Here is a 15,512-nt window from a genome sequence, read left to right as displayed (position 1 = left end):
CACTTGTTCACCGTTGGTGCCCCGTTGCTTATGCATCCCGTCCATATTAGCATGCATTGCTATGGAGCTGGGTGACGGAGGGAGGGGGGGGGGGGGGGGGGTGGAGTGAAAAAACTTCACTCCCCCGTCACCTTCCCCCTGCTGCCAGGTTGCCCGCCGGCCGGCCGACAAGTGTGTAGGGCCCATAACTTGCAAGTAGCAAGCTACTTAGCCTGTACTCCAAATATGTTAGGCTTTACAGGGAAAAACCGGCACAAAGCCCAGGAAACTGTAAAATCACAGAATAAGCTAGAGACAAGTTCCAGCAAAACAGGCAAAAACACAATTTCCAAGTGACTACAGTGGTGTGTGTTGTTTAGCAGTTTGCTTTAGAACCGGCCTGGCCAACCTGTGGCTCTTCAGATGTTGTGAAACTACACATCCCAGCATGCCCTACCAGTGTTTTAGCATTCCCTAATAGCACAACTGTGGCAAAGCATGATGGGACTTGTAGTTTTACAACAGCTGGAGAGGCACAGGTTGGCCAGGTCTGCTCTAGAATGTAAAACAACCAGCTGCTTTAGGTCAGTTTTTTTATTTATAGAATGGACACTGCACCAGAGATGTTTTTTGTTTGTTTGTTTGTTGCACAGGTAATTATAACCTTAATTAAACCGTCAATAACAATATTGTAAACAATAATGGCAACAAATTCTTAAACAGTAATAACAGTATTGTGACCAGAAATGATACAGCGCCACTTGTGGGGTGGGTTCTCAGTAAAGAAAGTAAATTAAAAATTACTAAAATACTAAAAACACACGTAACCTAGTTAAAGGTGTCTGCCAACCCTTAAGAGTGCAATGCTGGTACAGTACTGCTAAAAAGAGTATAGAATGGGGGGATAAGAGTACTGGCGACTAGTGTGGTTTAGAATAAAGTCACTAAAACCTTAAAATTTATGAGCCAAAAAATATATAATAATAAAAACAAGTTTTTAATAACACATTAAAGTGGAATAAAACATAAAAAGTTTTTTTAAAACATTGGTAAAGCAAAAAGGTCTCTGTAAAAGGTAAGGAGTTCTGACTTAACTTAAAATAGGCAGGGGGGTCAGTGCAGGGAATCCAACGCGTTTCGTCACATCAGTAATAACAGTAGTTTAAGTATGTAGAAAACTATATATAGCTACAATACATATTAACCCAAACAACAACAACAACAACAACAACACACTCACTGCTCCACAACTGCATCTTTATATGTCACCCATAAGGTTGCAAACAATGAGATAGGATGGGAAGAGGCGGTGAATTAGGGAAAGAACATTTACAAGAGATCCCACTTGTTTATACTTCTGTATTATACCATGTCAAATGCACCCCTATGCTAAGGGAGTCTTTTATTTGGGAAGAAAGGGAAAAGATGAATGGAAGCCAGTTAGCAAAGAACCTTTCAGCTCTACCTTAATTATTAATAGAAAATTCTCCCAATCACAAATAAATAAGAAAGCCCATATACATGTAACAGTGAAAGAAGTCTCAAAGGCATGCATGATATAATGTTCTAATTTTGCTCCAAATCCCTGCACTGTCATAGAGGCAATGCATATAATGTATTGACACCGAAAACAATTTGGATCATGCAAATCACCAGCAAAATGTTTCCATCCAGGCTTTTTATTTATTTATTATTTTTTAATGTAACCAACCACCCTAATCCACTGTTCTATTTTACCAGAGTGACTACTAATGATATACTTACCTTCGACATGCCAGGTTTACGTATCTCACTACTGATAATGCATCTTGGTCCAGTTTCACCAGCAAATCCGCACCTTTTAAAATAAAAACCCTCAGTAACATTTCTCTATAAACAGTCATTAATTCAACTGTGTTGCTAAAGTTCAGTCCTTGTTTTAGGACACCTGCCACGTGAAAGCCGTGCCATTAACAAGAATGCCAACTTCATTTTAAAAACCATCTCAATCATTAAAAGCTATGGCATTAATTAAAGAGAAAAAAATCAACACAAACATTAAACCTGTCTACTTTTTGCTTTCAAAATGAAAACATTGGTTATATAATGTGTTGTTTAACAACAACTATTTGCAGCTGATTCTACCAGTGCAAACACCTATGGAAGAAGAACACATTCAGTGTAAAATATACCACACATGCCACAGCCCAAGGGAAGATTTTTCAACTATTTTTCACAAGAGCTAAATCGAGGTCGGTCCTCACCCCACCCCCACGTGTCAGGAGAAAGACCAGCACCGAGAACAAATAAAGCATAACTTTATTTGATGTACATAACATAAAGAGAAGAGCGGTGCAGTAACTCAAGTGAGTGAGACAACTCTGTCTCAATTACATATTTTACGTTTTTAAAAAATAAGGGGCTATCACATCCCCTTTCCCAGAGTGCTAAATAAAGACTCTTAGGGGAACATTTACTAAGCAGTGATAAGAAGTGAGCCAGTGGAGAAATTTCCCCATCAACCAATCAGCAGCTCTGTATGATTTTATAGTATGCAAATTATAGATGTTACTTCAGTGCTGATTGGTTGCCATTGGCAACTTCTCCACTGGCTCACTTCTTCGCTCTTATCACTGCTTAGTAAATGTACCCCTTAAACCAGGAACAATACAATCCATAGCCCGATCACCAGATCTCAGGTGTACGGGCAGACTATTGTATAGGTGTGTATGCTGTATAAACAGTTTATAACGCTCCTGCAACGGCTGGGACCGGGAGGTCTCCATTTATGTACGGTTTATTGTTTGTCAAACCGACATCCTGATCCCATAGAAGCCCAGGGGAGGCTGACAGCAGGTCAAGCTAAAAACACGCTTCTCTGCTGATGGGGAGCATTAACCCAATCAGCAGAGTGATTGTAAAAGTGTGTACCCAGCTTAACAAGATGGCGGCTTCAAATAATCTCTGCAAGTACAGATCACTCTCTAGCCAGCACTATCAGTGGGATGCGGTCATGTGACCGGTGCTCAGGATCCCGGCGGTCACCATGCCGACGCCGGGATCCTGAGCAATCATAATGCCAGCAGACAGAACGCCAACCCACAGAGACTATTTCCACTTTTGGGTGTCCACAGCACCCAGAGTGGGATCATAACATGAGCCTGCAAGGGGCTTTGTTGCGCAAGCCACCCCATACGGCATTCTGCTGCCGTGATCCCACGGTTGCTATGCTGACCGCCGGGATTCCGAGCGCCGGTCTCCCAGACCCAACCCTTATCAGTGATAGGGCATTGCTACAATTACGCTGGGTACACACATATACAATCATCGGCAGACGACTGTATAGGTGTGCATGCAGTACCAATGCAGGAGTGTAATGGGCCCTACACACTGGGCGAGAATACTGAAAGATATGAACGATCTCATTCATTAATGAACGAGATACCATTCATATCTTTCAGTGTGGAGGCACCAGCGATGAACGATGCGCGGCCTCGTGCTCGTTCATCGCTTGTGCATGCAGGCCAATATGGACGATCTCGTCCATATTTGCCTGCAGTTCTATGGAGCCGGGTGACGGGGGGAGTGAAGAAACTTCACTCCCCCCATCACTAACGCCCCCCCTCACCGCCGGGTCGCCCGACAGCCGTATCCGCCGTCGGGCAGCTCAGCGGCAGATCAACAAATGTGTAGGGCCCATTAAGCTAGGTACACACTATACAATTATCTGGAAGATCTAGGTGGTTGAAGGAAAATCTGGTAATGGATGAGAGCAAATTACAATCTATTATTTGCTCCCAAACATTGCAAAACTGCCAAACAGTTGTTCATCCAAGTTGGTTAAATTTGTGTTTTACCAATTTGTATGAACAACAGGTTTTGTTCATTTTCCAGTGTTTAGATTGTAAAGGGCCCTACACATATAAAGATCCGTCGCCGAGCTGCCCGACGGCGGATACGGCCGATGGACGACCCGGCGGCGGGGGGCAGTGAAGTTTCTTCACTCCCCCTGTCACCCGGCTCCATTGAAGTGCAGGCAAATATGGACGAGATCATCCATATTGGCCTGCATGCACAGCCGACGGGGCACCAGCGATGAAAGAGCGCGGGGCCGCGCATCATTCATCACTGGTGACTCCACATTCAAAGATATGAACGTTATCTTGTTCGATAATGAACGAGATCGTTCATATCTTTGAGGAATATCGGCCAGTGTGTAAGGCCTATAATTTGCTCTCATCCATTACCAGATTTTCATTCCAACCACCTAGATCTGGCAGATTATCTGACAGATAATTGTATAGTGTGTACCAAGCTTTAGGCAATAAATGTCATAATGCTCCTGCAACGGTCAGGATTGGGAGGTCACATCCTATGTGCCGCATCTTCTCATTTTATGGGCTGTTTCACACGCAGCGGTTTTTGCCAGCTTTTTCCCGTGCAAGTATTGTAATTAATAATGTAAGGGGTAGGGTCCTTTCACATGGCACGGAAATGTCTGACTGCCAGGCCTGAGCCGTGCCGTCCTTGTATGCAGTGAACAGTGTGTGAATAGAAGCTTTCACACACGTTTTTTTAATTTTTTTTTCAAGCCGCTCCTGCCGCTGCGCATGCGCACAGCATTAAACACGATTCAAAGCCGTTGTGTGTGAAAGACACTGCCGGATGGCAAGAAGCAGGACAAAGTTTGTCCGGCTTTTTTCCATCCGGGCAAAACCGGTGTGTGTGAAACAGCCCTATGTCTCATCTTCACTCCCGGCTCTGGTGCCTCATCTCACAGGGGGTCACGCCGGGTACACTGCACGCCCAATCGGAGGCGTTTAACCCGATCAGCCAAGGAACGGCAATGTGTGTACCCAGCTTTACACTGTCCACATACCGGCCGAACCCTACACCTGGCTGATCACAGAGCAGCATAAGATTTCCCCTACAGGCAGACAGCAGTCATATACTGATTGCGTTTATGGATACGCATAAAAATGATCTAATACAGTGGTTCCAAACTGTGTCAAAGTCAGACGACTGGCTACATGTAACAACATCAGCAGAGATCTTACATGAATATTGCAAACTGTAACTAACAATCTGGTAATAAAGCAGGAAAGAGCTGCAGGCAGCGGATGTGGTCCATCACTGGGGTACCGTTTATCTTGGGTCAACTTGGGGGGAAAAGTGGGGTATTTGCTTAATGCCCATAATCAGTCCACTGGGTTCAAGGCAGCGTACTTCCATGCACAATCTGCAGTACCAGATAAATAAATAGGCCGGCTGCTGGGATGCTGTTGTCGGGATAGAGCCGACAGCCGGTATATCATATGTATTATAGAGAGAGATGGATATCTCTGATGTGCCTTATATGCTAAGTGACAGCTCCATACAACCCCGGAAGACCATCTGCAGGGCCCATAGCGGCCTCGCTACCCCGGTGACAGCCCATGCCGCTGCCCCTCGGCCCGTCCCGGTTACGCACTTGGTGAAGGCCTCCCCTATATCGATCACCACTGCGGTCTTCTCGCCCCCGCTGCCTAGGCCCTCGTACAGCGGCATCTCTGCTCCCGGAACCCGGCCGCCACAAGCACACACAGGGGATGGGAGAGGGAGGAGGCTGCGGGGTCCTTCCAAAGCACGCCTGGCTGTCTAGTGCATTGCCTGCGCCACTGCTGCAGCCACGGTTATGCTGGATACGCTGTACATATGGTAGATGCTAGATTCCATGTACTGCAGCTGATATAAATATAGTTCTTTATTCACATGATCCTTCCACATACAATTGTTTACACTTAGGTTGTGTATTTGGAGTGATATACAGTAATAATGAAATTTTCTCTCACTAATCCTATGGTTTACTAACTATAGTGTTACAATATATGTTAGCAGCAGGTCGGCGGCTATTCAGTGCAAGCCATATGTTTTTTTCAAATAGAAAATATTAAATCAGCGTAACAAAAAAATAAACAAATCATACTATAAAATAAATATGCATATTATGTACGCAGGACTCTGAATAGGGACATCAAAACAGGCTGACCATACTAGCCCTTTAAACTGGGACACTCATGCATTACACAGATTCTGTGGCTGGCTGACTTCAAGCCTGCATGTCACCTGGTTTTAATCAGCCTCAGAACCTGTGTAATTCATGAGTGTCCCAGTTTAAAGGGATAGTATGGTCAGCCTAACGTGAAATTACCTAGCCTGGCAGCAGCGTTTAGCATGGCAGATCTGTAGATGACGTCAACCAATAAGAGCCCTATGGGCTTCTTTTTGCACTGAAAGGGATCCAGTCGGATCCCTCCCAGTATCCCCTGCGGCATGCGCATCCTCAGATGCATGCACAGATGGACTCCCGGGCAGGGCTGCCAATAGAAATCCTGGGCCCCGGGACAAGAATTTTCTGGGGCCCCGCCCACCCTACCTGGAGGGTGTGTGACCGCAGCATGCTGGGAGCATGGCCACACCTCTTTGGGAGCATGTCTAGCACATGATACACTCACTCACAGGAGCATGGCATGCCTTCTAGCCAGGGCAGTAGAGAGCCTGGCTGGGCCCAGGTACTTTTCAGGGGACGTGACCTAATGGGTGGTCTTCTGTTTGCCGGCGGTCGGGCTCCCGGCGCTCAGTATACCGGCGCCGGGAGCCCGACCGCCGGCTTACCGACACTTATTTTCCCTCGTGGGGGTCCACGACCCCCATAGAGGGAGAATAAAATAGTGTGGCGCGCGTAGCGCGCCACCGTGCCCGTAGCGTGGCGAGCGCAGCGAGCCCGCAAGGGGCTCATTTGCGCTCGCCAAGCTGTCGGTAAGCCGGCGGTCGGGCTCCCGGCGCCGGGATGCTGGTCGCCGGGAGCCCGACCGCCGGCCACCCGTAGTGAACCCGACCTAATCACAGGAGGCATGGCCATTCACCCTTAGAAGAAAATACAGATTTTTATTTGATTTCATGCACGCCTGGGGGAGGGGAGGAGAGAGAGAGGAAGGAAGGCTGGGCCCCTCCATCACACCTGGGCCCAGGTAATTTGTACTCTCTCCCCCCCTCTATCTGCGCCACTGCTCCCGGGTCCCAAACCCAAAAGTCCCCACACCACAAAGGACAGCTCTTACAATCGCCGATATGCGTGCGATCATTGGCGGATGCTTCGGGCTCAAAATGCGATACTTGATGCATCCCACCCATATTGTTAGTAACTTTCTAATGTTACATTTGTCCCTAGAAATGTTCTTGTCTTACATTGTTCATGACTTTAACAGCACAGGTCCAACTTTTCTGCATACTGAAAGTAGATTTCACTGTAAATTCTAATGACTGGAGCTTTTTTATTGGTTAACACATTTATTGAAGCAGAGTATTAAAATGCTTATGGTGCCTATGTATCCATTAACAATGGAGGGATATCCCCCCAAAACACCTGTTTTCCGCAAATATTAAGTAACCCCTGCATTTATGTACAGGGAACCGCGGCCTGTATCGGAGACATCTGCTGTGAGCGCCAATGTTCACTAATAAACACAACACCGATATGAACTGCTTTTTTACAGAATTTACCAAGCTTGCCCCAGGAAGCTAAACACCATTCCCCATATGCCGGTAGCCGTTGTAGCCTATGGGCTACACTATACATCACACAACGTCCTCACAGAGGGGCCCATAGAATCCCTACCCAGCACTCTCCACATTTCTTATTGCCACATATAGCAGTGATGGGAGATTATAATTATAGGTCTAGGAACCGATAATAAATATATATCTTGCACCCTGCACCCCCAGAAATTGGCCACCACAGGGAAAAAAAAAAATTAAACACACTGGCCCCTACAGCAGTAATGTAATGTATAGAGCACTAGTATACAGGCACAGGTTACATCACTGCACTGTCTATGCTGTAATATAAAAAATGATTAGCGGCACTGGTAACATCACTGTATGGTGTATGCTGTAATAGACAATGTATAGAGGCACTGGTAACATCACTGCATGGTGTATGCTGTAATATACAATGTATAGAGGCACTGGTAACATCACTGCACGGTGTGTATGCTGTCATATACAATGTATAGAGGCACTGGTAACATCACTGCACTGTCTATGCTGTAATATACTATGTATAGAGACACTGGCAACATCACTGCACTGTCTATGCTGTAATAGACAATGCATAGAGGCACTGGTAACATCACTGCACTGTCTATGCTGTAATAGACAATGCATAGAGGCACTGGTAACATCACTGCACTGTCTATGCTGTAATAGACAATGCATAGAGGCACTGGTAACATCACTGCACGGTGTGTATGCTGTCATATACAATGTATAGAGGCACTGGTAACATCACTGCACTGTCTATGCTGTAATATACTATGTATAGAGACACTGGCAACATCACTGCACTGTCTATGCTGTAATAGACAATGCATAGAGGCACTGGTAACATCACTGCATGGTGTATGCTGTAATAGACAATGTATAGAGGCACTGGTAACATCACTGCACGGTGTGTATGCTGTCATATACAATGTATAGAGGCACTGGTAACATCACTGCACTGTCTATGCTGTAATATACTATGTATAGAGACACTGGCAACATCACTGCACTGTCTATGCTGTAATAGACAATGCATAGAGGCACTGGTAACATCACTGCACTGTCTATGCTGTAATAGACAATGCATAGAGGCACTGGTAACATCACTGCATGGTGTATGCTGTAATAGACAATGTATAGAGGCACTGGTAACACCACTGCATGGTGTATGCTGTAATAGACAACGTATAGAGGCACTGGTAACATCACTGCACGGTGTAATGCTGTAATAGACAATGTATAGAGGCAATGGTAACATCACTGCATGGTGTATGCTGTAATATACAATGTATAGAGGCACTGGTAACATCACTGCACTGTCTATGCTGTAATAGACAATGTATAGAGGCACTGGTAACATTACTGCATGGTGTATGCTGTAATAGACAATGTATAGTGGCACTGGTAACATCACTGCACTGTCTATGCTGTAATAGACAATGTATAGAGGCACTGGTAACATTACTGCATGGTGTATGCTGTAATATACAATGTATAGAGGCACTGGTAACATCACTGCATGGTGTATGCTGTAATAGACAATGTATAGTGGCACTGGTAACATCACTGCACGGTGTATGCTGTAATAGACAATGTATAGAGGCACTGGTAACATCACTGCACTGTCTATGCTGTAATATACTATGTATAGAGACACTGGCAACATCACTGCACTGTCTATGCTGTAATAGACAATGTATAGAGGCACTGGTAACATCACTGCACGGTGTATGCTGTAATATACAATGTATAGAGGCACTGGTAACATCACTGCCCGGTGTATGCTGTAATATACAATGTATAGAGGCACTAGTAACATCACTGCCCGGTGTATGCTGTAATATACAATGTATAGAGGCACTGGTAACATCACTGCACGGTGTATGCTGTAATATACAATGTATAGAGGCACTGGTAACATCACTGCCCGGTGTATGCTGTAATAGACAATGTATAGAGGCACTGGTAACATCACTGCACTGTCTATGCTGTAATATACAATGTACAGAGGCACTGGTAACATCACTATACGGTGTATGCTGTAAAATACAATGTATAGAGGCACTAGTAACATCACTGCACGGTGTATGCTGTAATATACAATGTATAGAGGCACTGGTAACATCACTATACGGTGTATGCTGTAATATACAATGTATAGAGGCACTGGTAACATCACTGCCCGGTGTATGCTGTAATATACAATGTATAGAGGCACTGGTAACATCACTGCACGGTGTATGCTGTAATATACAATGTATAGAGGCACTGGTAACATCACTGCCCGGTGTATGCTGTAATATACAATGTATAGAGGCACTGGTAACATCACTGCACTGTCTATGCTGTAATATACAATGTACAGAGGCACTGGTAACATCACTATACGGTGTATGCTGTAAAATACAATGTATAGAGGCACTAGTAACATCACTGCACTGTCTATGCTGTAATAGACAATGTATAGAGGCACTGGTAACATCACTGCATGGTGTATGATGTAATATACAATGTATAGAGGCACTGGTAACATCACTGCCCGATGTATGCTGTAATATACAATGTATAGAGGCTGGTGATGAGCGGATTCGGTTTTACTCGGTTTTACTCGGTTCTAAAAACCGAATCTTATTGGCTATCCAAAACACGTGACATCAGTGAGCCAATAAGATTCGGTTTTGAGAACCGAGTAAAACCGAGTAAAACCGAATCCGCTCATGGTAACATCACTGCACGGTGTATGCTGTAATATACAATGTATAGAGGCACTGGTAACATCACTGCACTGTCTATGCTGTAATAGACAATGTATAGAGGCACTGGTAACATTACTGCATGGTGTATGCTGTAATATACAATGCATAGAGGCACTGGTAACATCACTGCACTGTCTACATACCCTCCAACTGTACCTTTTTAATAGGTACAGTACCTTTTTTTTATGGTCTGTACCTATTTTTGGCTCTCCAAACTTCCATTGAAAGAATAGGAAAAGGGGGCGTGACCACGCCCCCTTTACCCGCGGCCACGCCCCTTTTTTTTTTATTTGTACCGATTTTTGTGTGTAAAATGTTGGAGGGCATGTGTCTATGCTGTAATATACAATGTATAGAGGCACTGGTAACATCACTGCACGGTGTATGCTGTAATATACAATGTATAGAGGCACTGGTAACATCACTGCACTGTCTATGCTGTAATATACAATGTATAGAGGCACTGGTAACATCACTGCACGGTGTATGCTGTAATATACAATGTATAGAGGCACTGGTAACATCACTATACGGTGTATGCTGTAATATACAATGTATAGAGGCACTGGTAACATCACTGCCCGGTGTATGCTGTAATATACAATGTATAGAGGCACTGGTAACATCACTGCACGGTGTATGCTGTAATATACAATGTATAGAGGCACTGGTAACATCACTGCCCGGTGTATGCTGTAATATACAATGTATAGAGGCACTGGTAACATCACTGCACTGTCTATGCTGTAATATACAATGTACAGAGGCACTGGTAACATCACTATACGGTGTATGCTGTAAAATACAATGTATAGAGGCACTGGTAACATCACTGCACGGTGTATGCTGTAATATACAATGTATAGAGGCACTGGTAACATCACTGCACGGTGTATGCTGTAATATACAATGTATAGAGGCACTGGTAACATCACTGCACGGTGTATGCTGTAATATACAATGTATAGAGGCACTGGTAACATCACTGCCCGGTGTATGCTGTAATATACAATGTATAGAGGCACTGGTAACATCACTGCACTGTCTATGCTGTAATATACAATGTACAGAGGCACTGGTAACATCACTATACGGTGTATGCTGTAAAATACAATGTATAGAGGCACTAGTAACATCACTGCACTGTCTATGCTGTAATAGACAATGTATAGAGGCACTGGTAACATCACTGAATGGTGTATGATGTAATATACAATGTATAGAGGCACTGGCAACATCACTGCCCGGTGTATGCTGTAATATACAATGTATAGAGGCACTGGTAACATCACTGCACGGTGTATGCTGTAATATACAATGTATAGAGGCACTGGTAACATCACTGCACTGTCTATGCTGTAATATACAATGTATAGAGGCACTGGTAACATCACTGCACTGTCTATGCTGTAATATACAATGTACAGAGGCAATGGTAACATCACTATACGGTGTATGCTGTAATATACAATGTATAGAGGCACTAGTAACATCACTGCACTGTCTATGCTGTAATAGACAATGTATAGAGGCACTGGTAACATCACTGCACGGTGTATGCTGTAATATACAATGTATAGAGGCACTGGTAACATCACTGCCCGGTGTATGCTGTAATATACAATGTATAGAGGCACTGGTAACATCACTGCACGGTGTATGCTGTAATATACAATGTATAGAGGCACTAGTAACATCACTGCCCGGTGTATGCTGTAATATACAATGTATAGAGGCACTGGTAACATCACTGCACTGTCTATGCTGTAATATACAATGTACAGAGGCACTGGTAACATCACTATACGGTGTATGCTGTAAAATACAATGTATAGAGGCACTAGTAACATCACTGCACTGTCTATGCTGTAATAGACAATGTATAGAGACACTGGTAACATCACTGCACTGTCTATGCTGTAATAGACAATGTATAGAGGCTCTGGTAACATCACTGCATGGTGTATGATGTAATATACAATGTATAGAGGCACTGGCAACATCACTGCCCGGTGTATGCTGTAATATACAATGTATAGAGGCACTGGTAACATCACTGCACGGTGTATGCTGTAATATACAATGTATAGAGGCACTGGTAACATCACTGCACTGTCTATGCTGTAATATACAATGTATAGAGGCACTGGTAACATCACTGCACTGTCTATGCTGTAATATACAATGTACAGAGGCACTGGTAACATCACTATACGGTGTATGCTGTAATATACAATGTATAGAGGCACTAGTAACATCACTGCACTGTCTATGCTGTAATAGACAATGTATAGAGGCACTGGTAACATCACTGCACGGTGTATGCTGTAATATACAATGTATAGAGGCACTGGTAACATCACTGCCCGGTGTATGCTGTAATATACAATGTATAGAGGCACTGGTAACATCACTGCACGGTGTATGCTGTAATATACAATGTATAGAGGCACTAGTAACATCACTGCCCGGTGTATGCTGTAATATACAATGTATAGAGGCACTGGTAACATCACTGCACTGTCTATGCTGTAATATACAATGTACAGAGGCACTGGTAACATCACTATACGGTGTATGCTGTAAAATACAATGTATAGAGGCACTAGTAACATCACTGCACTGTCTATGCTGTAATAGACAATGTATAGAGACACTGGTAACATCACTGCATGGTGTATGATGTAATATACAATGTATAGAGGCACTGGTAACATCACTGCCCGGTGTATGCTGTAATATACAATGTATAGAGGCACTGGTAACATCACTGCACGGTGTATGCTGTAATATACAATGTATAGAGGCACTGGTAACATCACTGCACTGTCTATGCTGTAATAGACAATGTATAGAGGCACTGGTAACATCACTGCACGGTGTATGCTGTAATATACAATGTATAGAGGCACTGGTAACATCACTGCACGGTGTATGCTGTAATATACAATGTATAGAGGCACTGGTAACATCACTGCACTGTCTATGCTGTAATATACAATGTATAGAGGCACTGGTAACATCACTGCACTGTCTATGCTGTAATATACAATGTATAGAGGCACTGGTAACATCACTGCACGGTGTATGCTGTAATATACAATGTATAGAGGCACTGGTAACATCACTGCACGGTGTATGCTGTAATATACAATGTATAGAGGCACTGGTAACATCACTGCACTGTCTATGCTGTAATATACAATGTATAGAGGCACTGGTAACATCACTGCACGGTGTATGCTGTAATAGACAATGTATAGAGGCACTGGTAACATCACTGCACGGTGTATGCTGTAATATACAATGTATAGAGGCACTGGTAACATCACTGCACTGTCTATGCTGTAATATACAATGTACAGAGGCACTGGTAACATCACTGCACGGTGTATGCTGTAATAGACAATGTATAGAGGCACTAGTAACATCACTGCACTGTCTATGCTGTAATATACAATGTACAGAGGCACTGGTAACATCACTGCATGGTGTATGATGTAATATACAATGTATAGAGGCACTGGTAACACTACTTCTGCATACTGTACCTCTACTGCAGTGACGTGCGATCAGGTGAGCCACTTGAGGCAGAGCTTCTGCTGTCATACTCCAGTATATTTGCTCTCGCATGTTTAGGGTTGCGCTCTGCCTATGCAGCCCAGCTGCTAAGGCAGATGTCATCTGGCTATATTTAGGCTTACAGCGGCCGCGGGCCACCCCAGAAATGGTCACGCCTGTGTTGTCTGGACCACTCCCCTAAAATGTCACCGCAACACCCCCTCCCGCCCCGCAAACGCCTCTGCCTGTCAATTGGCACTTGTAGTGCCACAGGCATGAAGTATAACTGTTCACATTCATTAATTCGTATTGTAGCAAGTAATTGAAATTATTAAAATATTACTGCCCCATAATTTAATTAAACAGTAATATTGCATATATATGTGTATATATATATATATATATATATGCAGGGATAGCACAGAAATTTAAAATGCAGGCTGTCCGATCCAGGCCAGGTATTCTGTGTGCAGAGCTGAGCAGCAGACATTGGGGGTCATTCCAAGTTGATCGCACGTAACAACTTTTTGCAGCCCGTGCGATCAACTAGACGCCGCCTATGGGGGGAGTGTATTTTTGCATAGCAGGGCTGCGATCGTTTGTGCAGCCCTGCTATGCAAAAATTTTTTTGGTGTAGAACAAGACCAGGGTAAGAGTTACTTACCCTGTGGGAATCCAGCGTTGCAGTCCCGGAATTGACGTCAGACATCCGCCCTCCAAACCCCTCGACATGCCTGCGTTTGGATCTCCACGCCCAGAAAACGGTGAGTTGACGCCCGGTTCCGCCTTCCTCCTGTCAATCTACTTGCGGTCGCCGCTGCGACAGCTTTCTTCGTTAGCAGCATCGCTGCCCGACGACAGCCATCACCAGGCAACGACGCGCCTGCGCAATGAGGCCGCTGCACATACGCAGTTCCGACCCGATCGCACGGCTGCAAAGAAGCGCAGCGTGCGATCGGGTCGAAATGACCCCCATTATTACAATCACTTGTGTGAGCCTAGTAAAAGATGCAGCAGAGACACTAGGAAACTGTTTCTGATGCTGAAGTAGTCGGCCAGGCAATAGGGGATGCAGTTAAAATGCCGGCTGTTGGGTATTCAGGATACAGATGACAGAATCCTGACAGCCGACAATACGCCAGCTGGAATCCCGGCGCAACAGGGCTATTCCTACTCGTGGGTGTCCAAGAGACTCTTAGCGGTCACCTCGCGGCGGGCATTCTGGCGAGTGGGATGCTGCTGTTCTGTAGGGATATTGACAGCCGGCACCCCATCTGCCGGTATAACGTATAGGAACCACTGGATCTTTGCATCAATTTCATTGAGAAGTCACTTTCTTTAAAATAAATATATATATATATATATATATATATATATATATTTATATATATATAAATGAAAAACCTACAATATACACAGGATAAACTCTTGGCCGGCACAAGAGGAGGCAGTCAATTTGCCTGCTGTTGGGATCCTGGCTGTCAGGAATCTGGCGGTGGAATCCCGACACCCGGTGATATACCGGCGGTCGGAATCCCGACTGCCGGACGATATCCCCACTCGGATGGTGGCCCACGCCACCATCCAAGGGGGGAATATAACCCTATTCGCAATCGGGCACGAAGTTTGATGAGCGCAGCGAACTTGCGAGAGGAC

At 44.5% G+C, this 15,512-nt stretch overlaps 1 protein-coding gene across 2 annotated transcripts in view; it reads right to left on the bottom strand.

Moving 5' to 3' along the window:
• ACTR10 (actin related protein 10) overlaps nucleotides 1–13,926 on the bottom strand; it is a 46,632-nt gene extending 32,706 nt beyond the window's left edge. The window contains exons 1-2 of one of the 2 annotated variants that reach the window (XM_063947999.1): nucleotides 13,847–13,926; nucleotides 1,744–1,816 (exon numbers count right to left, since the gene is read on the bottom strand). In XM_063947999.1, the coding sequence (XP_063804069.1) occupies nucleotides 1,744–1,752 (9 nt within the window). In that variant the 5' untranslated portion in view covers nucleotides 1,753–1,816; nucleotides 13,847–13,926. Of the gene's footprint in view, nucleotides 1–1,743; nucleotides 1,817–5,428; nucleotides 5,621–13,846 lie in introns of those variants that run through there. The other variant, XM_063947998.1, reaches the window with a different exon arrangement.
• Between the last annotated feature and the right edge of the window lie 1,586 nt (nucleotides 13,927–15,512).

The sequence above is a fragment of the Pseudophryne corroboree genome, chromosome 12 (assembly GCF_028390025.1).
Source record: "Pseudophryne corroboree isolate aPseCor3 chromosome 12, aPseCor3.hap2, whole genome shotgun sequence".
In the NCBI taxonomy this organism is placed as follows: domain Eukaryota; kingdom Metazoa; phylum Chordata; class Amphibia; order Anura; family Myobatrachidae; genus Pseudophryne; species Pseudophryne corroboree.
This window is presented reverse-complemented; position numbering and strand designations above follow the sequence as displayed.